The 27,794-nt window shown below is 39.6% G+C and overlaps 1 protein-coding gene across 1 annotated transcript in view; it reads left to right on the forward strand.

The window, feature by feature from the left end:
• Window positions 1-27,794, forward strand: part of pparg (peroxisome proliferator-activated receptor gamma) — a 41,998-nt gene that overhangs the window by 10,057 nt on the left and 4,147 nt on the right. Inside the window, exons 2-7 of the mRNA XM_049583111.1 lie at window positions 9,570-9,866; window positions 10,184-10,350; window positions 16,042-16,180; window positions 21,682-21,881; window positions 27,187-27,304; window positions 27,469-27,662. Coding sequence (XP_049439068.1) covers window positions 9,570-9,866; window positions 10,184-10,350; window positions 16,042-16,180; window positions 21,682-21,881; window positions 27,187-27,304; window positions 27,469-27,662 — 1,115 coding nt within the window. The remainder of the gene's footprint in view (window positions 1-9,569; window positions 9,867-10,183; window positions 10,351-16,041; window positions 16,181-21,681; window positions 21,882-27,186; window positions 27,305-27,468; window positions 27,663-27,794) is intronic.

Genomic DNA, 27,794 nt, shown 5'->3' on the forward strand with positions numbered 1-27,794 from the left:
GTTATTTTGTGAGAAGAGTTACATCTACAGATGCAAATGCTATTCCAGAGAAGTCGTGAACATCAGAATAACATACCAGATACCTAACTGTCATCTCAGCTAACCTGTTTCCTCATCTAAACATCATCATATGCTTTTTGTGTCTCTTTCAAAGGACTGACAGCCTTTTCTCCTGGAAAATGTGCAGTTCAACATTCTTTCTATTTGTCTCTGCATTGCTGGAGGGATTATTGTCCCAGTGCACATTTGTAGTACGAGAGTAGTGAAAGCTACTGTCAAGCTAATGGGAGACCACTTGACCTTACCTCTCCAACCTTTACCCTTTGGGGTAAAGTAACACAGTTATGAGTGAATGATTGATGGTTGCAGACAAGCTGAGACTCTTTGTCTCTGCAATGTTCAGTTAGTCTTTTCTGTCTCATTTCGTTGATAAGTGAGTGAGCTTTTTCAGTTCAAAGTTATGTTTTCAGGATCACTGTTTGTTACATAAGTTTTGCTCTTTAATTTTCTGTGTATCCCTGTATAGTCACGTTACCTATGTACAAATGGAAAGGAAGGCAGAAATTTCCCATTGTCTCAACCAATAAGAAGAAACCACTTCTCTTTGGTTTGGTCTGGGATCATGTGTGAGCATTACACATTTTACAGTAAGAGACAAAGTACTCTACCAGATGCTGTGTTGTCTTGGTTTACTAGTTATTTATTTATTGATTTATACTTCCAAAATGACAATGCACATTGATCAGCATTGTCGAAAAAAATACCTGTGTTGTCCCCCAGCCAGATGTTTATTTATCGTTGAAAATAATGATAAATAAGACAGTAAACAAGATATGAAAGCAGGTAGATTCCACAATTTCAGTATTTTTGTTTTCAAAAATGGTCCATCATTATTACTGCCCATAAATTGTATAAAAGAAGCAGACATAGTCTCCAGGTCTGAACAGTGAAGCCACTCCATAAGTGTCTTACACTTGCTTTCTCTCTAAAGACCAGCGGGGGCCGTCTCTACTGGTTGCAAAGTGAAGTCTGATTGTATAGAAGTCTGTGAGAAAATGACTCTACTTCTCACCTGATTTATTACCTCAGTCAACATTTTCCGACTTTATGGTCTCAGTCGCTAGTTTCAGTTCTTCTTCAATACAGCATGATGTTTATTTTATGAATTATCGTCCCAGTTAGAGTAAAATAGATGATGAAACAGGGTATACTGTGGGCGTGGCTGCCTTTTGATTGACAAGTAACTATGATGGCAACCTGTCAGTTAGGATAGAGGTGTAGCAATGCATATCCTGCCAGATCCACCCCGTGCTGCCCCACAGCTCTATCCTGTCATCCAAAATGGCCACTTCTGGCTTTATAAAACCAAGATGGTGACAGTCAAAAAGCCAGACGTGAGGCTTGAAAAACAGTAGACAAAAAATCAGTGGGTGATGTCACAGTGGCTTTGTCCTATATTTTATACAGTCTATGTGACTGCCCTAAAAACTGCCCATTAATATTATTACTATTATAATGCTGTATACTGTATAGTAGGGCTGCCCCCTGAAAGTCGAGTCGTCTTTTTTGTTTCTAATTTTTTGCCAGTCAGTGTGCTGTTTACTTCTGAGGAGGTTTTAGTCCCCTGATTTGGCTACGGAGTGAGCACTCCTTTCTTTCATGCCGCTCTTTGGTATAGGCAGCTGCCTAGAGTAGGAGAGGCTTTGCACCTTACGGCTCAGAAATAACGTTAGAAGTGGTGAATTTACAGCTCACAGCAAGTTAATATGATATCGTCTCTGGCTTTTTTTTCTGTTTTGTTTTTTTACATCTAGTGTCAGCAAAATAGTGTTATTGCACATTTCCGGTCCGTTGTGAGTGCAGCTACCTTGTTTACTATATTACGTGAATGTCACTGGCACCCTGAACGTTCTGTTGAGCCCTGTTTAAACTGTCAAACCCTATATGGAACAAAAGGGACACAGTCGAGTCGAGTCCGGCCCTGTTGTTTACTAAATCTGCCATATTTGAATGAAAATAAGAGTGCGTTGATGTTTCTGCTACGTGTGTACGAGAGATAACAGCTCTAATACTCTGGTTATGAATTGGTATCCATGAGTAACCACTCTTTTCTTTTTATATTAGATTAGAGAACTTGCAGGTTTATACTGTTGGTATTGCATGAGGAGGCAAAAGTGAGTGCGTCACAGCTGTCACATCCACACTGAGTGACTGAGCGGAGGGAGAGAAGTGCAACTAGAGAGGCATGATGAGGTTGCCTGTCAGAGTGAAGCAACAGGAAGTCATCTGCATCTGATGTCTACCACCTTACACACACACACACACACACACACACACACACACACACAGACACTTAGCACACACAGGAGAGCACACACATACAATAAAACTCTTTTAAGCATACTGGTACAAATACACAAGTATTTTCTTAATCATTACACAGAGACATGCACACTAAAAAAAGAGGAATGAAAGACACACACATACACACACACACACACACACAGACCACATGATAGTTAGCTGTCTGAACTTTTGCTGAGCCCAGACTCTGTCAGAGAGAGAAAATGTGTGTGTGTAGTTCCCTTTCTACCGGTCATCACTTCCTGAGGAAAGTATGACCACACACACACACACACACACACACACACACACACACACACACCAGTCTCCCCTTCTGTCACTGTCACTTGGTTGTTGGTCAGTGAGCTGACACTGAACACTTTCTGAAGTGAGACAGGAGAAACAGGGTGAGTGGACTGTTCTGTACCCTGTTGGTGTGTGTGTGTGTGTGTGTCACTGACACTGGGTGTGTGTCACTGTCACTGGAACACATTGAATCAATGCATGAGCAACAACGATGCAAAGATCATCTACTGCTACATCTGATAAAGGCTTTAGGTTGTGTGATAGCTGCAGTAAATACATTTGTGCTTTTAAATGTGGTGTGTGGCGGGTCGCTTTTATTCTATTCAGTGCTTATCAGTAAGACACTGTAGGTCAACCAGTTTTGTGTGATACAGAGTGTGCCGTCTCGCAGACAGTCTCTTAAGCATGCTACGGTTTGTGTGCAAGATTTTTGTGATATTTGGTAGCACCTGCAAGCTTAAAAATACACAATTGACAGACTTTTGTTCACCTTTTTTTTCCCCCAAAAGAGCCAAGTAAGCAAAATGAATATCTGTAACTAGGTCATGTGAGGCAGCTCCATATTCTTCATACAGTCTCCCGTGTGTTACATTGTATTATTGTGTGTGTAAATGCATAAACCAGGGGCTCAGGTGAAAGAAAGAAGTTTAAGTACATAGTAGTTTTGATATTTTAGGATTATGAGTTTCCTTTAACTGCATAATAACTCAAACCAATCTGTGCATGTTTGTTAAATATGCAGAAACTTTGTAAAATGTAGAAAAGCACAATTTCTTTAATTTGTGCCCATTTGTAAGCAGGGTTGCCTCCTCCTCAGTCTGACCTCAGGTTGACCTGATGTTTATCAGCGCTCTACTTTCCTAGCCTTGGAAGTTGAAACACAAAATTGGACGAAAAAATCAAATAGAAATCAGAGAGTGGGTGCTGTTTTACTCAGAGCTGTGCCAAGCAGACAGAGATTATGGTTTTTAACCTCCCACTGTGCTGAGCTTTGAAGTTTCATGAGTAAATTCAGTACCAGCCGAACAAGTGGGTTTTCAGACGCGAGGAGACTCTCGTTTCTGTCGAGAGGGCAGTCCAGACCTCTGGCTGACACTTTGTGTGCACTTGGTGTTCCATTACTCCCCTGTTTGATCATTTAGGTGCAGAAGGGGAAGGCCCTTTCAGGTAAATTCTGTCCTTAGCGGCTTCACACCACCAAAGTTCTTAAAAAAAGTGCCAGTTTCCTGAAGAGGCAAGTTTTTGACATCCTGCTGACACATCTGCTGAATAACTGATTTCATAAAATCAGCTACACACAAGTAAAGCACAGCATTATCACACTGTGATCATCCACTGTATCCCACAGTTTCCTTGAGCAGGAGTAACCAGGCAAAGATCAAGCACACAAAGTCTTTTCAAAGAAATTGTGGGGACTGTGAGGCAGACGTGCAGGCGGGCATATCTTTGTTTTAGTCACTGAACCACATGCTGTTTTACATGAAGAGGTCAGGAAGTCACGGAGCTAACACTCTCCCTCCCTCTGTCTATGTGTTACACATACACATTCATATACACGGGACAACTGTGATAACACAAATAGCTTACTGTGCAGAAAAAACAACTACAAAAAACACGATTTCCTCTAGAGGGGAGTCTCTGTACAGCATGCCACTTTGTTGTCAGGATGTTATAAAGGCAAGAGCAAGAAAAGTGTCAAGTGTTAGACTGAGTATATGCACAGCTGTAGTAGAGGGCACATATTTATACCTGCATGCATTTTACTTCTCCTACTTATGATGTATGAAAAACACACGGTATTAAAACACCATCATAAACATGTTTTCATTTGTATATATTGTGTCCAAATTTTACAGTTCTCATAGCAACCTAATTAATTTCCAACATGTGTTCAGTCGTGCTTCAGATGGAGTGAGTGTCTGCCCTGACAGTAGTGGTGTAGTTCTCACCCTCAGATCGGGAGCATAGTTTTTATTCAAACGGAGAAGATAAGAGTGGTAAGCCTCTGAATGCAGCGGGGCAGGTTTTGCCTTTTGTCTCTCACTTTACTAAATATACCAGACCGGCTTCTGTGTTTGCTTCTGCCGTGTCCTAAACTGCTCCTCACCCTGTGCATTTTCTTTGCTTGACTGTGAAATGATTGACTGTGTAGGAGTGGAGGATGCCTCTACACCCGCGGAAGAAATTATGATGATGCTGGATGTTTTCTAACTGCAGGGCTTATTCATGGTGAGCTTTTTGCATTCGCTTAGGCTTTTTTGTTGAGTTTGTGTGGAGCTGTGTTTTTCTTCTTTGGACTTTTTTTGTGAATAAACTGATAAAATAACAGCTCACTGAGCTGCTACTACCGCTGCTTCGATCTGTTAGTTTGTCTTATTGTGTGACTTTGGTAAATCCGAAATAACCTTTTTAATTGCCAAAGTCACAATAATGCAAACAAGTAAATGTTTGAGGCAGCAGTAGACCAGCAGCTCCCGTGTTAAATCAGTGTTTTTCTCCATGCAGTCTGGCTTTGAAGAGAGCAATATAACAGAGTAATTTTCCCGTTTGAAATCACTGTCTGACAGCAAGGTACAGTGATGAAAACACTCTCAGTATAGCGTACACTTAAACTGATACTGATTTTTTTAGGTGGGGCTTTTTCAGGTGGCCAAACTATGTAGAACAGTAGAACATGGCTTAGCCTCCATGTCTGACTCCAGCCTGCCTCTCCAAACTTTAGGTGTACCGACAGACATCTACCCCATACAACCCCACTTCAGAAAGTCTGAACTGAATAAAACTTTGCCTTCCATGATACAAATAGGACTCAAGACACTTTCCGTGCAGTAATCTGATCCCCAGCCTTTGCGTCAGTCTGTTCTGGACAGAATCGTTGCTGTTGTGGAGAAATATGAAAGTTAAAAAACATTTCATACGTTTTGCAACCTTGTCCCTGAAGAGAAGATTTCACATCGTTCTGTTTGACCTCTTAGTTTAACCTTTTTTTTTTCCCTTAACTGTTGCTTGCAGATTGTAAGAACATCATTCCCCCTCCTGAAGTTAACATCACAGTATTATAATTTTATTTAATGATCCAGCTGCTGTGCCTTTATTCATTACACTCCTGCCTCAATTACTCTCTTTGTCCATTCAAAGATCCTTGAGAGGTTTTACGTGAAAAGCTTGATGCTCTTTATTGTATGTGTTGGCTCAAACACACACACAGCGTTGGTCTGCCTCGTCAGTACAGTAGCTTGCCAAACCTGCCTGCCAGTTTGCCGTTGGCCTTTTGTTATTATGTCATGACTGAGGCAATAGCTGATAGAAAGTACTCCTACATGCTGTGGTCTTACCTGGAGGACAAGTTCTGACATGTGGACATCTGAGAACTGGCAGGAGACACCACTGCAAATGTCACGCACGTGCTCACACACACCCGTACACACACACCTTTTTAAACACAATACACACTGCATAAACATTACTAATCATCTGTCACCTTTTATAATGTCTGACAGGGTGTTTGCCCACACAGCACTCACTGATACAATGTTGAATTCAGTGGATTCTCTACAACAGAGTTTCCACGAACTCTCTTCGGAGTGTAGTTACAGTACAAACTTGTTTTCACCTTCGATTACGACATGATTTAAGTACCTTGGTGTAACTGCCGGGCTGCACTGGCCTTCCTTTTTTACTCTCTAATTTGTGTTTAAGAGCCTGCTGAGTACAGAGCATGAATTTCCTCAGATAAGGGGTTTTTCGCGAAGCCTCTAGGGTGCAGTTTAATTTCTTGAAGTGGTCTGGGGACTCGCTCTCTGTCACCCGTTTCACTTTATCTCTCTCACTCTTCATCTCCAGAGCTCTCTCCCACTACATTTCTGTCTCCATATGATAACTTGATGCCAACCGGGACACAAGTCGCTCCAGTGCTCTGTCTATTTTAGGTTGCATTGACTGGCAGCTGGCCAACAAATGGAAAAATAACCAGGTTTCTCTGGTTATTAATAGTCAGCATTTTCCCCTGCAGCAGCTTCCAAGACAGTGGAAGCTACAGCCTGCGGACACACACACACACATACGCTCCGCTTTCTCTCGCTTGTTCTGAAACAATGTCACAGTTGGTTTGAATTTTAAGTGGCTGCGCCGCTGATTTTCATAGCTGTGGTCCAACAAGTAAAAAGGAAACAATAAGTAATTGAGAGAAGAGGATGTTTGCTGCTCGGGGATGTTTTGAAAAGTAATTTGGAACCATTTCAAGCCATTTTTATACCTGGTGCTGCTGTGCCATCCGAGTATTGCTATTTTTGTTTTGTACTGTTACATAATACATGGCATTCTTTGTCACACTCGAGGTTGATTAGAGGACGTTTATTTCAAGACTCGTGTCGTTTACAAAAGATTGTTTGGCAGGCCAGGTGGTTCAGTGAAAGGACCTTTTACACTATTGATTATTTATAAACTTATACCAGTTTATCTTTTCCTGTTCACAGTTCCTTTAGTTTAAATGGAGGTCAGAATTCAAAAATGGCTTCCTCCTTCTCAAAAAAAAAAGGAAAAAGCCGTGGGAAAACTAGTTCGCTGTATTAATATTCAGAAAGACACATGGATCAGAATTTTTCTCCCCAGAAAAAATATTCTGCCTTTGTGAGAAGACTTTTAATCTAAATCTTTAACAAAAATCATGATATTTTTAATGACAAGTCAGGTAATGTTTTATATTCTTATTTCTCTCAACAAATTTCATTAAAGATCAAAACCAACAATGAATTGATCCAACGTACAAGAATCTTCTAAGTATCCAAAGGCTGACTTAGCTTATTTCTCTGTGCCGTAGATCATCATTGTTGTACACAAACTGTAAAAACACATAAGTGAACCTCTGTTGTTTCAAGAAAACATTTTAACATTTTAATAAATGAAAGTGTGTTATCCATTTTAAAGGTTTACTGTATGTTTCAGTAGAAACAAAGTGCTACACCTAAATTCAAACAATTTAAAAGGCCACTTTAGCAATTAAATGCATCACATAAAGAAGGTGTTCTACTAATTTTTACTAATAATCACTGAAGAGCCTTGTACAAACTTGCCTGTGATTATATGCAGTAGCTGTGTCTGTGGTTTGCTTTCATGTGGTCTGTAGTAACCTTTGATGACTGGACTTTGACCATCTCGGCTCACCTCTCTCCAACAATGTCTGGCCATCAGAGTTAGATATCAAAATGACTGAAGAGCCTTCATTCATTAGTATCAACAAAAGTAAACATCTAAAGAGAGCTGTTGGTAGAGAATCTGTTTTCAATACTTTCTGAAATGATAGTGGTGTTGAGAGACTGTATTCTTCTAAGTGTCAACAAATTCATGAAAAGATCAAAAGCAAAAATGAGCTGATCTGATGAGTATTTTGTGTGTAGCCAGAGTCTGATATTGTTTATTCCTCTGTGCCATAAAGCTCCACTGTTGTTCAGAGACTATTAGAAACACATCACTGAGCCACACAGCTGCACTGGCTGATGTGTTCCTTCATTACAGTGGTCATGGGCACTGTCAGTTATTTTGAGTCAGTCCCTCATACACACTAACAGTAACCAATTTCACAGCTAAAATAACATAGCTCCCAGCAAATCTATTCACACCTGTTTGAATGTTTCCTTAAAAAACACAGTGACCATCTCTTTTAAGAAACTAGATACCCATGTCTTCATTAAACTATGAAGTCGTGACCTGTTTTTTAAGAGATGCATCTTCACTAGTAACTGTAAGAGTGCACTTGGTAGATTGCAGATCTTGGCCAGGTGGTGGGGGTGGGGGAAACCAATACAGCATGGTATCACGGTACTTTTCCATGGCAATATTGTATCAATACTCAGACTGGCAGACCAAGTTTCCATTTTTTTTTAATTATATATCATCGAGGGGTCAGCAGTCAATGACGGTATTAAACAGTCAATAAAACAGGTTTTTCAACAATTGCAAATCACCGCAACCATGAGAGGTCCTTGAGCATGTAGTTATAAATGTGCACAGAAGATTCAGTAGGTTGTAGACAGTCAGATAGAAACACTCTTACACACATACAGGCACATGCACAACTAAATGCATGATCTCCTCCATGCTTACATTTGCCAGAGATAATAAATGGCCGATTAGCTGAGAGACACAGATGAAGATAAAGAGCAAATGCGTTGTTGGTATTAATTTTTACATGGGATTTGTAGTCAGCAAAAAACATGTAGAATATCACCAGCCATATACTTTAAACACGCCATTTCTAGGAAATAATAGGAAAAAAAACTAGAAGTTGGAAATTGTTCACAATGTTGACTCACACAGTTCATAAATAACAATCAGTAACCGATCCAGTACTCAGAAGTGCAGTCCGCTCCACAAAATAAAAATAAAGCAGTTTTTTTTTTTTTTTTTTCCTTGACCCCAGACAGACTGAGGCTCAAACAGTCCTGCTCCCTGTGTCCTTTAGTTGGGCAATCACACAGTTAGCCACCCAAACAGCAACAGAGGAAGGCAGTGTTTTGAGCAGAAGAGACGTTCCTCAGTGCCAGAGTTCGTCTTGTACTCGCTGTGACACAATCTGCCTCCCTGTTTACTAGATAACAGACAGACTGCAGGAATGAGCTGGAGGACCAGGGGTTCTCAACATGGTGTGAAGTGTGTGTGTGTGTGTGTGTGTGTGTGTGTGTGTGTGTGTGTGTGTGTGTCCACTTTGTGGAAGGTGGCATGTAGGCTTGTCTGTGAATATTGTCATTGTCATCTTTCTTTCTCCTTGCTTCTGTTTGTCTGCTCTTTTTTTATCTCATCTTCTCTCTTCCTCCCCACCATTCTCTCGTTCCTCTAGTGTTATTTTCATTTAACAAGGCCACATACAGTCAGCAAAGGATATTGCATCAGCTGTAGCGTCACTGCTTCATCTCTCTCCACAGCAGACATGGTGGATACCCAGCAGCTCCTAGCGTGGCCTGTAGGTTTCAGTCTGAGCGCCGTGGACCTGCCAGAGCTGGACGACAGCTCACACTCCCTGGACATGAAGCATTTGTCTACGTTAGACTACGCCTCCATCTCCTCGTCCTCCGTCCAGTCCTCCCTGTCTCCACCGCTTGTATCCTCCATCTCCTCTGCCGGTGTGGCTTATGACCCCGGTCCGCCGCAGCACGAAGAACAACTGACCAACATGGACTACACAAACATGCACAGCTACAGGACAGCGCCAGACACACACAGTAAGTCCAGTCTGTGTAACGTGTTAACTAGAGTTTGTTTTTGCTGATTAAAGCTTAGCAGCAAAATTTACTTGCAGGAGAAAGAAACTGAACCATATGCTCAAGACCTCATGGCAGAAAGTTTCAGTGTAAAGATGCATCAAGTGTAGCACATTTAGAGGACAGTTGTAAAGATACTGTAAAATGTTCTGTAAAACATGAGAATAGTGGTTATAACCTGTTAAAGACCTGAAAACTGAAAATGCACTTAAGAGTTCAAGTAGGGGAGTTTTAATACTACTTGATATCCTGACTGCCTATGATTTTACTTTCTTTAGATTTGATCAAGCTGGAGCCAGAGTCGCCTCCACAGTACTCTGACAGCCCCGTGTTCTCCAAGCTCCAGGACGATACGTCAACGGCAGCGCTAAACATCGAGTGTCGTGTGTGTGGAGACAAAGCTTCAGGGTTTCACTATGGCGTCCACGCCTGTGAGGGCTGTAAGGTAGGAGTGAAAGATTATTATGCGTGAAGATGAAAATAAGATGTGAAAACAAACTTGGGAACTAGGTAAGGTTTAGGCAAGTAAGGTTACGTAAGTCAGGTTTAGGAAAAGAGACATGGTTGGGTGACGTTACGTTGAGTACTTAATGTGAAGTTACGCAGGTTAGAATTAGGAGAGTGACGATGTTCGTTAAAATAACTCAAAGTTTACTTGGTTTCACCCAGGACATGAACACTGGTTTCATGCGGAAAAGGCCTGTGTTTTTTTTTTTGTTTTTTTGTTTTTTACCATCCACCACCCCAACCTGCCATTTCATGTGAACTTTCGGTCTTTATACTACTTCCTTCATTACTCCCGTCAGCACATTAGTCATGTGAACACAGCCAACCCAGTTACATGGGATATATATGAACTGTGGTGTATTACTTTTGGTAGGTATATGCAAAAATGGTGCACGAGAACAGCCTAGTTTAAAACACTAGATTACATCAGACAAGGTCTGCAGCTAAGAGCTATCTACATTATCAAATAATCTGTAAATTATTTCAATTGATTAATCATGTTTAATTGGCTTTCTTGTGTGGTTGAAGCCCAAGTATGTTCAATGCAAGCTATAGATTGCACATCACACTGAGCAAACTGTCTTCTACTTTGTGGGGCTTCAGACATCTCAAACAAAGGTTTTGTACTTTACTGTATTTCAAAGATGAACACCACCTAAATTAAGGATTTCAACATGTTATTTTCATGGCCTAATCAATATTTGTGAACATGAGCTAGAAACTGGAGAAGTAAGTCTCAAATGTGTAATGTCATCGAGTATAAAGTCCAAAGCTGCTCCGTCGACAGTGAATGGGAGGCTCATGTTTTTTTCTTCTTTATGCCCAAATAAGCTTTATTCTATTGTAGCGTTCTCAGTTCTGAAACAGAAAATGTACCTATACACTCAGAAAATTCCACTGTCACTGTCATTTATAACATTTTTTCCAATGCATTGTTTAAGGAGCAGCTCCAAACTTTATACTTGATGGCATCACAAATTTGTTTCAGCACTCTAGTTTTTGGATTTGGGTGAAAGTTGTTCATATTTACTAATTTTTTTGGACAGTCTTAGACCATAGGAATAACATGTATGAATTCTGAAAATGGGTGTAGTTCCACTTTCAGGGTAATGTTGTCAATCTTTATTTGAATAAATGCACACAGTACAACCAGCAGGGCTCCGCTGTCATATTGTTGTTCAGATTTCAAAATGAACTGTTTGGACAAAATCCAATATTTATTTTTTTAAATTCTGGCTACCAGTCAGTCATTTGACAGATGCCTATTGTGGCTTAAATAGCAGTGCACAGCAGTAGAGAATAAATTGATTGCTGCTCTGAAAAAGCAATGTTCAAGATCAAAGGAAAAAAAGAATTGACAGTCATACCACCCTAGAGTCATGTCAGGAAGTGGTGATGCTTGTAACAACTTCTACTGCAAATTGTTAGGTTTTGTTTCCTTGCTAGTCTTCCTTTTTCTGTCACCATATGTCAGCCTCAGGTGACATGTTGGTGGAATAAATAAATCTATAATTCATTTTATCATCTCTTTGATGTCTGTCACTCTAACCACAAGCCCCATACATTTTCCACTCTGCGAGGGCTCAACCCCAAGCCTGTGCCTCTACAGACGCATAGGCAGCCCCTTAAACTCTCTGTTAGTCTGTCAGTATAGAGTATAAATAACTAATAGAGAGCGGGGGAAGTTTCACACATATTTCCATTTTCTTTGAAACATCGAGGCATTATATGAAGAGCTATAAATTGAGACATTGTCCTTCAAACACATGTGAGATGGATTTTCAGAAAAGGCAGCAGCAGTACAACGTATGCTTTTTTCAGTGTGGTCCCAAGAAGGTAAAAAAGGCTCCTTCGCATGCACTGTGTTTCTGTCAACTTCAAAAAGTTTCTGCAGTGAGAGACAAGCTCACCCTAACAGTAGCTCTTTTAATAGAACATGGTAGATTTTTATTATCATAAAAAGTAAGCTGCCTTTTCAAAACATAGATACAACTTAGTCTTATATATTCAACATAGCATTATTACAGCCACATTATATGTATATAATTATGACATTTATTCTAATTATTATATTATATATTATTATTATATGTATATGTTTTGTCATAGCGACAAAACCTTGACTTTGATACCATCAAGAAAAAAAACGTTGACACTGAATGACCAAAACATGACAAAATGACTTGGTTTTTCCTGTGTGGTTATAGAAACCACTTGTATGATGCAACTCAGTGCAATACACTCGACGACAACATTACTCAAAGGATAAGTCTGGTGATAGTCTCTGTTTTTGCCATTGTCAGTAAATCCCATGAAAAGACGTTTCCTCTCACTAACATGTACTATCTGTGTCGCCAAAGCCTGATTTATCTTATTTCTCCAAAGATTGTTAAAAACACGTCAGTGAGCCACAGTTTTAGTCTTGACGACATGTTTCTTTAAAGCCATTAACATGGACACTGTGGTTTGTTTTGACTTTGTCCCACAAAACACCATTTTGCTTCCGTAAGTGCAGAACTTGTCAGCAAACCAAGCCACAGGTTTCAGGTTATTTATTGTCAAACACACAACAGTTACAGAAGAGCAGTTGTTGGCTCCCTCCAACAATGCTCATTAAAGGTATACTATGCAGGAATTCCCAGTTACTGTTTGTAAGCAAAGTGAAAGTAAAAGCCATCCCTAGACTGGTGTTTTGTTTCACTAATTTTCTGTTTTTGGCGCTTGGCTCGGTGTGCTGCTCACAGTCTGGCTCCTGGTTGCTACCGACCTCACCTGTGCATGTTGCGCATAAACGTCCTCAACACAAGATGAATACACCACCACCCACTGCTAGTGGGTCATAAATGATGATGATTGAGAGGAATTACTTTTGTATAAGTTCACACCAGCAGACAGTGGTAGTTTGCACTTGTCATTCAAAAAGGGAAACTGGAAGACTATCATGATACTAGTTAGCCAGTGAGCACATAAACAATACAATCCAGTGTTTAAAGGACAAAGTGTATACTGTGCGTCAGTGAACAATAACACAAACCATCACAAAATGTTTCAGCTAATGAGCTCAATAACTAAAGAAAATACCTTGTGTAACAAGTTTGTTGACTCTTGACTTTATCTGTAAATCTAGCAGCCACAGCGTTTTGCTGGTGGCTGGTGCTAATTTCCAACCCTGGTATACACACACTGGATAGTCAAGGTGGTTTGTCCCACAAATACAATACCTACTCCTGTTTGATTAAATAGTTTATTAAAACTACAGTGCCTCACTGTTTTAGGAAAATTTTGTCAGCTGTTTTAAAAAAGGAAGTATGTATGTATTTGTGATGAGTAGATTTCCCTTTTATTTATAAATTTAACCAGGAAGTTACACTGAGATTGAAAATCTCTTTTACAAGAGAGACCTGGGCAAGGTAGCAGCCAATTAAAACACATTTAAATGCAACAAATACAACATGTAATACAAAAATCCACAATAAAACAACAATTATTCAAACATAGTGGCCTAGTGTGTGTTGAGTCAATGTGTGATTAATTTGTAGGCTCTACACTGTGGTGGTAATTTAATGAACGGCAGCATATTAATTTGTTTTTAATGTTAGTGCAACACAAGTATTAGAAACTAGTAATATAATAAAATCAATAGTAATATATTAAGAAATGCAACATGACCCCAAACTACAGCTTTGAGCATTACCATAGAGTTGATTCAGCACCTCTGTGACACTGTCAGGACTGTTGTGTTGGATTTACTACAAAATATAAGGCACTTAAGTCATACTGTACCTTCGGAGGCTGAATGAAGGTAGGGTACAGTAGTCATTGTTCTGCTAAGGTCTCAGGGGAGACTCACCAGAAGAGGGGGTCAGCCAAGCAGGCAAACACTTAATTGTTTCAAAACAGAAAACATTCTTTATTGAGGTGGGGCCTTGACCCCCTTTAACTTCCTCCTTCTTTAAATAGCTGACAATTAAAAAAAGAACATCTGTGGATCGTAGGAATGCAGATGCCAAACACACCAGCCTTCACGTAGTACGAGTCCAGATGTGGATTTTTATGCCTTATCAAAAAAAAGTCAAATACTATTCGCCCTGTGAGGCTCACAGACCACAGGGTTATTCTTTTTGTATCTATTCAATTCATGTTTTCATTAGCTTTCTTAGTCAGCATAGACAAACACAACAGCCATTAAGAAACCTGTGACTGTGTGTAGGAGTGTGTGTTAGCAGTTTGACCATGACTGCATTACTAACTGAGATAAGCACACATCTTATGGCTCCTTTGGTCCTAAGGTTGAAAACATCAAAGCACAAATCCACCCTGAAATGCAGCCTGCTTTTAAACCCAATATGAGTGACTTCCTCACACATTAGAAATAACCAGGTATCTAATCTGCATCTATCAGTCAATAGATGCTCTGTGGAGCTACTCCACCAACAACACACTGTAATCAGAGGGTGAATATTAAAACAGGAAATGGAAAATCAAAAGAATTATTTTCTGAATATAATCAATATCTGTTTTATCTTTACTCTTTCCACTCCCACCTTCTCCTGTCGTGTCTCACACACAGTGCTAGGAACTAGTTTTTTTTCATTGACTTTATCTGTTATCATACTTTAAATGTCTTAATTTGCCAACACAAATAGTCTCTCAATCCTTTTCCCCCATTTTCTCAAAGAGAATAGTCACATTAAATAAGTACATGCATAAGCCCTGCTCTAGTGTAAATCTCTTGGCAATTATTATAGAATTAGCTGAACTAACAGTGTAGAGCAAATGTCAGGGTTTCCAAGGTTATTAAATTACTTTAAGATTCAGGAAATTAGGAAAAAACATTTTCCAGGCATGGATATCTTTTGGATGTAAAAGAAGGTTTTGGAAAAGGTTTGAATTTAAATTGTTTTGTCTGTTGTCTAAAATTTGTTTTTAAAAGTAATTAAACATGTCTAATATTACAAGAAATACCTTCCTTGTATTACTAATTCAAAAATCTAGTTTCGTGTGATTCACATAGACCAGACCACATTGTGTCATCGCCAAGGCTACGCCCCCTGTTTGGGGGAAAGAAACGTGCTGTCACATGAAGAGAGAAACAAGAAAATGCCTTTAAAATATGTTGTGTAGCGGGTAAAGGCTTTCATATTGAGATTTGAGGCTCGTAAGAAACTGAATACTCACTGTCAGTGTGGTAAATCTCTAAATGATTCTGGTTACAGTCACTACTGATGGAAAGGCAACGTGAGTTTGAGTGGGAGGCCACAGTAGTACAGTCATACAGTAAAGCAGCTTCAGACTGTTATCTCTTACTAGATTTCAGCGTGTAGATCAAACAGTTTGTGTTTACAGGTTGGTTATTTGTAGACAGCACTACCTAACCTAACAATACCTGGTGATTCAATCAAATAGATGTCAGGCAAAAGTGTGTGTGTATTAATGTATGGCTGTATCACTGTACATGCCTACCCAGTTTAAAGTACCTAAATAAAGTCATGGAAATGGGGTAAAATATATGGAAAAGTTTTGAAAATTCATTGGTAAAAATGTGTGGGAATCCTGAAATGGTGGGATATTGTTAGTGACTGTATCTAAAGTATCTGTGTCTCTGTCTGTCTTTCTTTCTCTCTCTTAGGGTTTCTTCAGACGCACAATCAGGTTAAAGTTGGTGTATGATCACTGTGATCTTCACTGTCGCATTCACAAGAAGTCCCGCAACAAATGCCAATACTGTCGTTTCCAGAAGTGCCTCAATGTCGGCATGTCACACAACGGTAAGATATGTGATGCAGTCACACACGCACAATGTGCTCGAGTCACTTTTATTAAAGGAAAACTTGGGTGTGAAATGAAAACATTTACAGTTAGGCCATGAAAAGCTTTACTACGTGACTAACAGAAGTCAAAGCATCTGTACATTCAGGTGTTTTTGTTTTCATGCCTTGTCTTCAGACACCAATGAACCCCCCATTTACGCTCACTATAAATAAGCAGGCACAGGTTAAAAGGTTGATTCTTCTTTGAAATCCTGGCCTCCTTGCTGACCTACAATTGTGCCTCTGATGCCCTCTGAGAGCAGCAGATACATCTTCACCACACTGCTGCCAATTTGGTCTTCGAGGTGTGGTGTGTACGTAGCGATGTACACCGCTGCCTTATATGTTGCCAGTTGCTTCCTCTGTGGTCTTCAACCTGTATTGTATGTTTCAGTTCCCATCACTCGTGCAGTGTACCTGCCACCCCAGCAGCATGATCAGAAATGAATTTAGTTATAGGTTAATTTTAACCAGTTTATTTACAGTGTGTTTTTATCTTTTTATTCTCACCTTAGTAAACAGTGTTGTGAATTCACCAAAAGGCCTTTTTTCATCTGTGGTCACTTAAGATTAAAATGAAAACAGTTACTGAGATACTTAATGAGCTTGCAGTAACGATATAACACACAATATCTTTATGATACATTGTCATCTTACAATTTACAAGCAATTATATGCTTTGCTAATGAGGTTTATCAGTGATCACACAGTCCCCATTGTGCACACACTGTTGATTTAAGAACTTTAAAGGTATACAATGCAGGGTTGTCTGTAACTGTTTGTAAACTCACTAGCCAGGGTGAGTGAAAGTAAAAGCCAACCCCAGATTCACTCTTATTTGGCATTTTGCCTTGCTACGTTTGCTTTTTCATGGTGCTGTATTTACTGGATGCCTGCAGCTTACAGTCTGGCACCTGGTCGCTACCTTTCTATGAAGGCCTGACCTCACCTGAGAGCTGTGGGGGTACACACCCATAAATGTCCTGAACATAGAAAATAAGAAGAAAATAGGAAAATACAGGCAAAGGGCAGAGTCTCTGTAGATGAATACACCACCACACACTTCTAATGGGTCATGAGTGACGATTTAGAATGGATTACTTCTGTATGAGTCTATACATTGTATTTTAAGAAAGTCCTACATAATATATCTTTAATTAGAATGGTCAAAATTAGACTACATTAAAACACGAGCAGAGATCAAATGAAATCAGCAATTCCACATGTACAAGCCTAGTTTAGCCATGGAACATCCACACCGGTCTTTTTACTAACACAGGTGGAAATTTACCAAGTACTGCAAGGCCGCTGGGAACTGTTGACACCTCCCACGCTCAGCCACCTGTGAGCTGATCGGTTGTGCGTCAATTTAAATGCAGTTTACTGCAGCTTCCGCTGTTCATGTAGTTTCCATTTATTCACAAAAATATACAGCTGATCTCAGGTATGATTCTATTGCAGTGTGTGGTGGTAACACAGTTTGTTTATATGAATCCTCCACACTGTCTGCCATCTGCCACACATTCTGTTTCTACCCTCTGGTTTTAAGCAAGTGTAGTTAGCCACTGAATCCCAGGTAAAAGCCATCAGACTACAGCACAAGGAGCTTCACTACAGACGTACAATGTCTACAGAAATACTGTACTTGACAATATTAATTTTCCATTAAATATCTCTGCCCTCACCCTTGACTGTTAAGCTGTAGGATGGTTTTGTTTTGTCAGCCATTGTTGGTCACTGGAGCGCATCAGCAGGCACAGCTGTAGTCCATTTTTAAATGAAGTGCTGTCTCCGCCTCCCCAGATGAGTTTCAGCACGGACCTCGTGACTGTGTGGGCGTGCACAGGTTGAGCTTGACTGACATCTCACTGACTCTCCTGTTAGTTTTGTTGGTCCTGTTAGGGCGGGACGACTTACAGCATTCACTCTTTTGATGTATGATCTTGTTGATCCATGAAAATTCTCAGCATAGTTTTGCACAACTGGAGTCTTACGGTCCAATCACATTTGTCTTTTGTCCAACTATATTGCTTCCCGTTGTGCACTAAAAAATCCAGAGTAACTGCAGCTGAAGAAGATGTGTAATAAATAATTGAAAACACCTGTGTGGGTAAACAGGGCCTCGAGACTACACCCGGTATCACCACACCATCTGTATCTACTTCTGTTACATTATGCACTCAGTAGTTTAATTTATAGTAAGCATTAACTGAGATTTTGCATCTTCACTGACAGGTATAGAGTCACACAAATGTGGATTTTTGCATCTATAAAAAAAAGTCCACACACCATGGACACTACTTTTTTGTTCTATTGTAGGACTTTTTAGAGGGCATGTCAAAATCAGGCTTAATCTGCACAGTGCCTGTTTGCATGTGGGTGGTATGATTAAATTTACTGGTTATCTCCCTGCATTTTACCAGCACCCAGAGCTCCTTGCTCATCTCTTAGTTTAAAACTTGATATCCGCCCCGTTTTTCACTGGTTTTAGGACTGTTGCTCGAACTAAACAGAGTGCTACTGCATCTTAGTATGCCTGGCATCATGGACGCAAACTAGGCAGTGCTGATCAAATATTAACCAAATCTCTGTTACTGCATTGCCTATTTTTCTTCACAAAATGTCTTCAGAAACAGATTTCATCGAACGGTTTGGCTGTAATATGAGGAATCAGGAAACAGGTGCTATACTATTTCCTGTATTGTTAAAATGGATCCAACAGTAAAATGAAGCAGTGCTGATAGGATATAAACCAAGTTCTGTTACTGTGTTGCCTATTTCTCTGCTCAGATGTTTTCAGAAACATGTCATAGCTTACTGTTAAACTGTAATTCAAGACCATTTGTCACCAGCTGACTGCCATATTGTTTCCCATGCAGCCAAGCTTGCGTTATGTTAGCCACCGACGGGAGCGTTTATGGTCCAGTGCAGCACAGTTTTTTTTCTGGTAGTGGTAGGTTTTCTATTTCTTGAGCGAAAGCAAACTCCACAGCCCTTTTATTCTGTTTTCTCAGGTCATGTAGCACCAGTTTTAAAAGTATTTGCATCCTTTTCCTGCAGACCATCTTTCCACTAGTGAAATACGTCTTTAAGACATCCATTCTAGCTGAAATGCAAGTTGGTTTATTACAGATACTACAACCTCTGCTTAAGCAAGACGCTGGAGCTGCAGTTTGAGCTGGTTTAAGGAACTTTAAGGTGATATGCGCTAAAGTCTGTCAGCAAAAGTGAGCACCATTTTTTTTTAGTTAATCTCAGATTTAGAGCACTGAGGATTTGAGGCTCAACAGCATAACTGCTTTACATTTACAGTATGCGACAGGCACCTACTGTAGTTAGTTTGTCTCTCCTCTCCTGCCACTAATCTCACTGTCCCTCTCCGTGCCTCCTCCTCCCCTCATATCACTCTACTGTTATTTCACTTGCTACAGCCGATTCTTTGAACGTGCGCGCTGTGTTTTTTTTTAAATTTATCAATGATTGACTTCTCAGAGTACATAGACCACAACTGATTTCACCAACCTGCTGTGTCACCGCTGCGGGCTCGTTGCCAGTTGGTGGTAGGCCACTTCAGTTCATTTGTTTAAGGTGTGCATTCATCACACAGTCAGCATTACACAATCACATTGCGTAGGCTTGAATGGGGGATAATTAATGACTTCCACTAACAGAAAAAAAGGGGGGTTTCACCATTTCGCAACTTAGTATCAAATTTCAGTTAGATGACAAAGAACATTTTCACCACATTCAGCATAAAACCTAGATTACAATTATACCTTTGTCTGCTGTAATGAAACTTGGGTAATGGAAAAATCAAACGGGAAAAAAAGTATCATCAGTTTGTCTTTCACTGAAAGAAAAACGCTTTTGGAAAAGTTTTCAAAGTGGTGTAGCTATTTTTAAAATTAGTATGAAGCTAAAAAGAAAAAGTAAAACCAGTAAAAAGTGACATTAATATAATGTAAAGTTACGAATACAATTACATTTCAAACAGCATCCATAAATAATTTATTAAGGTTATCATGAATACAGCATAACACCATAAAATAGATCCTAAAATACATAAAGGTCTGGGTGTTCTTGCACACAAACCAACCCATCGTCTTAGAAACAGAAATCAGATCCAGCTCCACCAATGTGTGTTTGTAAAAGCACACTGTAATATAACCTGCAGCGTATAACCTGCAGGAACAGGTGGGAAAGGGAGGAGAAACTGTGAGACTTGTATAAATGTATAAGATAGTATTTCAGGTTTTGCAGTGAACTGTGAAACACTATTACCAATCAAACTACATAAACATGTTATTAAAGGGAACTACATTTTGTAATTGCTTGATGAGGCACGCCTCATAAAATCATGTTGTTGCCAGTGGATTTTCCCATTCAATGAATGACGGTATGAGCCGTGACTCATTTGTAGAAGTTGTCTGAGCAAGGAGTGCGTGTTTCTCAAACTTTAAAAATCTTTGATTTCCTTAGTTTTCCCCCCAAAATAATCTTGAGCAACAGCTAAAAACATTTCCTCTGTCTGAGCTAAATTCTTCCATATTGTAATACATGGATTCCTCAACGTTTGTTTGTTTGCTGTAGATAGCAGGTCATTTTGTGGACATTAGCTGGTCGATCTGGTTCACTGATCTCTGTCCAAATATTAGAGATGTGATAAAGAAATGAAACAACAATGACGGTCGCTCACCAGTGTCACTCACCAGTAGACATAAAGTGAATAGTTTAGTAATAAATTAATTTTAACAGCATTACAGCACTTTTATTCTGAATTTTAGGGGTCATGTTTGAGATGGTAGATTTTGTCAGCAGCTTGATGTGTTTTGTAAAAAATTTGGGAGCATGTTATAACACCAGGCCAGATTGAATGTAAAATATACACTGTTAGTCTTAACTGTTGTTTTGAATAACTGTGTCTTTGGATAACTTGGCAGGAGGAAAATTAGTCTTAAATTTGAATTTCCTAGGTCTTAATTGCCACAAACATTTTATCTAGTTTAATTTATCCATCTTTTAATTTTTTGTCATCAAAATGACAAGCTCTTCTGTATGAAAATCCATATTTCTGATGTTACAAAACATTTAAACCTACCACTGAACATAATACTGTCTTTTTACTTTATACTTGCAACTTACCTGTTGGTAAAATGTACATTAACCTCACTCACTTTCACAACCGTGTTCCTACATAAAACCTGCCACTGCACAGAACCACATCTATACTGCTTACGTTTATATTTACCTGCAATGCTTGAATAAGAAAAAGATGGTTTGTCAAAAAAAGTAGTCTTAAATTTGGTCTTAACAGAAGGACTATACATTAATGTTTTGTGTGTGCCGTGTGCATTGCAGTGCAAACATGTTGCTTGCAATATGTTTCCGTGTGTGCTTTTACATACTGGATCTGCCGAGTGCCTCTGTGCACTAATGTGTGTGTCTGTTTCCTTTCCCAGCCATTCGTTTTGGCCGAATGCCCCAGGCGGAGAAGGAGAAACTGCTGGCTGAGTTCTCATCCGACATGGTGCACATGCACCCGGAGGCGGCAGATCTGAGAGCTCTGTCCCGGCATCTGTACGAGGCATATCTGAAATACTTCCCCCTCACCAAGGCCAAGGCCAGGGCCATCCTCTCTGGGAAGGCTGGAGACATTGTGGTAAGCAGCACTGCTTTTATTCTACTTTACTTCTTTTTACTTGTATATATACTGGTGGGGGAGTGCTGCCTTTGGCCTGTGTAAGCTTAAGACCATTTATTATATTTTCTACTGCACATTGAATGACGTTTTCATCTCATACTCAACCAAAAATCAGATACAGGACATAAAAACGCCTTATTGACTATGAAAAATGTGTCTTTACTTACACATATATTAAAGCACAGAACTGTCTCCCATGTGCAGCCTTGAGTTTTAAATGAAACAAGACGTTTCTGAGGGTAAAACAATAATAAACGATACAAGTTTGAAGGAGTTGAGAAGTTTTAAACTTACAGCAGTTCAGCTCACTGCATGTGTTAACATTTTTTGCCACGCTCAGTTTAGTTCAGATGAGGTCTTTCCAAGCTGTTATTGCTGCTCTAACAGGAAAAGCGGATCGACTGGTTTCTACATGTCTTGGCTGTTAGAAACACCTCAGATTACAGTGGTCAAGCTGTGCAACAGGATCACACGGCTTCTCAGCAGTCTGATGTACAGTAATGGCTTCGACATTCCCACTCAACGAGTCAAAGTAATTTATGAAGACATTTGGTGATTTACACAAGCAGGCTGTAGGAAAATGTGTTGGCCACAAGCATGAACATGTGAGATATCATCTATTTCTGTGTTTTTGTATGTGAGGTTTGGAGATATTGAATCTCAGTATTCAAAAGAGACCTAATCAGGAAATCCACATCAACTGAATTACAAGTGGCAGACAAAAGAAAACTGTGGTAGATTTTTAAAAATGATCCACAGAGCATTTGTGGCTCGTCTCAGAACGACAGACGTGATACTGTTGATGCTGATACTGTTAAAGGTTAAAAGTGCGGTAGAATAAATCTGAATAATACTAAATAACAGCCGAACCTAACAACGTATCCTCATACCGCAGTTCGAATGATATCCTATGAATTAGCGCCTCACGAGTGACATTACATACCTCACATAAAGTTACTGCAGTTAAGTTTAAGAAAAGAAAGAAGTGAGGATATACCTTAAGATGACTCAGCGTTTACTCTGAGTTCACTCAGTTCCAGACACTAGTCTCCTGAGGAAAGTCTTGTGTTTTGTGACGTGTCCACCCCCCAACCTGCCTCCGAATGAACCACTTCCTCCTTTACTCCCGTCAGCACATTGGTCACATGATCGCAGCCTTCCAAAATACATACACAAGAGATATGTACAATTTTGGTGCATTACTTTTTGTAGGAAACTGTACAAACACTGTATATCAACAGCTTGAACCTGACCAACTGAACCTGTTAATTAAATTGTCATTAAGTAAAAATAGTGAATTATCTCTAATAGGGATGCACCGAATATTCGGTAACCGAATATATTCGGCCGAATATTGCAAAAAAACACACATTCGGTATTCGGTGGAATAAGTTAAAAGCAAGGCTGAATAATAGTGGTGTTTTGATAACACAATCAAACAGCGTGCCGTGACAGGCGGAGTGAAATGTCGGCAGTGTGCCGATCCATCCGTCACGGCACTCACATTTGCGACTAAAAATAGTTTTGAGCGAGTAAAATAGGCTTAAATCATTCAGCACGCTGTGTGAGAAGCCTACAGATTTCAACCAGCAGCAGAAATGAAAGGCGATCGGTTGTGGGTTGAACGGGGGTCACAGACACAGACAGTAATGTATTCCTGTCAAATACGGCGGTCATCGGCTTACCAGCGACGGACAAGTCGGCTCCAATAATATCCTCTTCTTGGCGTCATGACTGCCCAAAAGTACCCGAACAGCCGAGCCAGCCGAGCCAGCCGAACACAGGTATGTGACTTGTCAGAGGAGAAACGAGCCGTTCATGGCCCACAGACCTCACCGCACTTTAGGGACTGTTCGTTACTTATGAAGGGACTTGTCAGGGGAGGAGGGTGGCTGGTTGATTCTTATTTTATTTATTTATTTTATTTGATCCCCCCTATGTTAATCACTAATTGATGCTGTTTTTGAAGTATGAATAAGTCAATAAGTAATTTATTCCATTGAAATATCATTGCTGTAGCCTATAATAGAAAAGTGATTTATCTTTTTATAAATGACAAAAAGCACATCTGCCTCATTTTCGCTGTGGTATCGTGATACTACTCAGAACCATGATATTTTCATTGGTATCGTACAGTGGGATCCAATTTTGGTACCGTGACAACACTAATCTGGAGGGGGTTCATCTGCAAAAACTAATGAAAAACTAAACAACAATATTCGGTATTTGGTACTCGGTATTCGGCCAAGCGTTTAATATTATTCGGCTTCGGCCACAAATTTTCATTTCGGTGCATCCCTAATCGCTAATGGCCAGTAGCTTTTGATAGATTTTGATAGGTAGAACCAAGCACATGGACCTTTAAAATGTATTTATATTTAATTAGATTATGTGAATAGTGTCCAGTGAATGATGAAAATGAGGGAGCAAATGAACCCTCAATAGTAAAATTATTACTGTTGTTGTTGTTGTTGTTGTTATTATTGGCTTTACAACTCAGGACCAACTGTACAGTAGCATCTGAGTCTCCTCCCATTCTGTAAAGTCAGATGAGTTCAAGGCCGCTCCGCCTCTCTTTTGTCTGATTGTTTTGACTGTTCATCACAGCAATAGCAGCCAAATGGCTCTGAATTATCTGTTTGAAGAAGTCTCGGGTTACTTACTAAACCACAGCACACCTCTTGAAAGAAATTGGGAGTCAATGATTTTATCTTCTGTAGAACATTTTTTGAACATGTGGGGCCATGAGTTGATGTGTAATCAACCTTTAACATCAGCAGCACTGGAGACGGGTCATCAGAGGTGACGAGAGAAGAGTTTTTACAATTCTTACCCTCAGTGATTAATGACACATTTATTGCTAAATTAGTTTGACGGAGAACAATTTGTGCAGTGAATTAGAAAGTAAATGTGGAGAACTGTGGTGAGCCACTGTGGCTACAAGTAATTGAATAATGATGAATGATAAAAATGTAGCTTAACAGAAACACAAGCAGAAGAGGGTTACAGAGTCAACAAATGTCTGTCATATCAACCTCTAGCTAAAAAATAGCCAACTTAATAAGCCCTTTACACACTTAAATAAGTGACATTGGGCCTCATGCAGCAACATTCTCTTTCATTTCTCTCATATTTTCTGTTAAGAGAAAAATAAAAGATGTCAACTCAGGATGTACCAAACCGTCTGAACCATCCAAATCTGCTCTCAGCCAGGTGTGCTGAATGATGAATCCTACTTGATCATAAGTAACCTATCCGTTACACCCCCCCCCCAGCACTATATATGGGCAGGTGTAGTGCCGTGTGCAAAGACTCTGACACATGCCTCGAGAACTGGAGCCAGAAACACACTGTAAGAAGAACTTCAGCCATAGTAAAATTGACTTACTGTTAAATAAACAAAGTGAACATGTGATTTTCCAGAGTGTCAGTGCTCGTGTTACAGGAAAATCAAAAACCCAGAGATGGCAAAACTTAACTGATGCTGTGTCAGCTGCAGGGGTGAAGGAAGTATTCAGATCCTTTACTGAAGTAAAAGTACTGATACCACACTGTAAAAATACTCTGTTACTAATAACAGTCCTGTATTGAAAATGTTGCTTAAAAAATATTTAAGTACAATTCAGGAAAATGTATTCAAGTATTAATATAAATGTAAAAAATAAGTTAATTTAATAAATCAAAATAATACATTATCTCATATTTAAGAGACTGTAACCATGAAATGTTATGCATGAAAATGATTTAAATAATTATTGTATATTTTAACAAGTAACTAAAGTTTCAAATAGCTGTAGTGGAGTAAAAAGTACAGTGTTTGCTTCTGAACTGGAGCAGACGTAGAAAGTTGCATTAGATCAAAATACTCGAGGAAAAATTGCTCAAATTTGTACTTGAGTGTAGTAATTAATTAAATGTACTCAGTTACATTTCACTGGTCAGCAGAGGGACGCACAGTTACTGAAATTACAGTGACTGGGATCAATAGATCAAGTATAGAGGTATTTCTTTAGCCCTGAAATGTAATAATCCAATCATTATAATTACTCTAAAACATGATCTAAATGTGGTTATATGATTTTCATGTTTTTTTTTGTTTGTTTGTTTTTTGCTTTTTTTTTAATTGTTCCTCAGATTTAAAATGTGTGTTCTCTGTGGACTGTGAAAACAGGAAGTTTTTTCTCTTATCTTGGAAGGAGTGCTCAAGACCAGTTGTAAAATTTTCTCTTATCTAAGAGAAGAGCAAACCCAAGAAAAACACTGGTGAATCCCAGAAGTCAGTGGCTACTAACCAACTAAGAACAAATCATAGATATGAACAAAAATAAGAGAAATTTTGTTTGTATATAACTTCTTGCATGAGGCCCAAAGAGTTGTGACGTCTGTGCCAGACAGTGAGATTGGTTGATGCCTTTACATGTGGTTTGAAGCTCAGAAGACTTGACCTCATTCCAGAATAAACAAGGTCACTTTTTTGCTGCACAATATTTGCGTTGTGCCCCTGGTTTTTAAAGACATTTAGACAACTTGTAGCAACTTTGTAGCAGCAAAACACCCTGAGTGTACTGAACAGAGCCCGGGTGCGTTTTGATGATTGTCAGCTTTTCCGTTATAAGGGAATGAACGTGTAATTTCGTCTTTCAAAAGTTACATAGTTGTGCTTTAAATGTTTATATCTGAAACTGGCAGCCTTGAACCTCCATACAAATGCAGCATAGACTATACTAAGAGATTCTTGAGCAGGCAGCACATGTACATCGATTTCATAACGTTTAATGGGAACTGTTTGCTGTACCTTTCTGTAGGATGCCTCACTATTCATTTCACCACTATGAAAAAGGAAGATTTAAGTATGTGAATAGCTCCATTCATCATTCAGGCCGCTGCATGTCCGCCAGTTTTTTGGTTTTTTTTGTCCTACCAAATTGTAAGAGCAGCTTTAACTTAGTTATGCTTCATTTACCTGGAAATAGTGTTTGACTGCCTCAACCTGCAGCTCAGATTTATTTCCACTGTCCATCAGACATATGAGATGTGCTGTGTTTGCTTTTACAAGTCTGATGAATGAGCCATGACCAAAGTGCACACAGTATATGTGATTACATCTGCAGATCACGTGTGCTGTCCTCAGAAGACCTACAGTCCGAGGAGCTAATGTTGTTTCCTTTGTCTTTGTTTCTTCCTTTTCTCTTCCTCTGCCTTCTACATCCTTTGTACCTGCACAAATCTCTTTTCCTCCATTTTCTTTCTTCTCTACCTGCAGCCTTTTGTCATCCATGACATGAAGTCTCTAATGGAGGGAGAGCAGTTTATTAACTGTAGGCAGATACCCATACAGGAGCACCAGCAGCAGGAATCCGCCATCACAGCCGGGCTCGGAGGTTAGAAACTCAAAATACTCACTATGTTACTTTCCTTGTTGAGTTAGTTTTAAACTCTGGCTGCTCTTTGTGCTGAAGATATTTAAGACATGTTCTAGTATGTAATCCTGCAACTGAGCCACCTTGCTTAAGTTTTTGTCTGTGCACATCTCATCTGATTCCAGGTAACACAGGAGTTCACCCGGGGTCAGAGTATGGCTATTTGGGAATGGCGAGCATCAACGGACAGGTGCCATCAGACGCTCTAGAGCTGCGCTTCTTTCAAAGCTGTCAATCACGTTCGGCCGAAGCAGTGAGAGAAGTGACAGAGTTCGCTAAAAGTATCCCGGGATTTATTGAACTGGATCTCAATGATCAGGTAAGAGGCAAAAACACTGCAGCTCATCGATTCTGTCGCTCACATCTGGACCTACCATCACTGTATCAGGCGATGCTGGAAACACTTCAGAAACATTACTTTTATCCTAAAGATCTAATCAGCATTAACCCT

This window comes from Epinephelus fuscoguttatus, linkage group LG1 (assembly GCF_011397635.1).
Source record: "Epinephelus fuscoguttatus linkage group LG1, E.fuscoguttatus.final_Chr_v1".
In the NCBI taxonomy this organism is placed as follows: Eukaryota; Metazoa; Chordata; class Actinopteri; order Perciformes; family Serranidae; genus Epinephelus; species Epinephelus fuscoguttatus.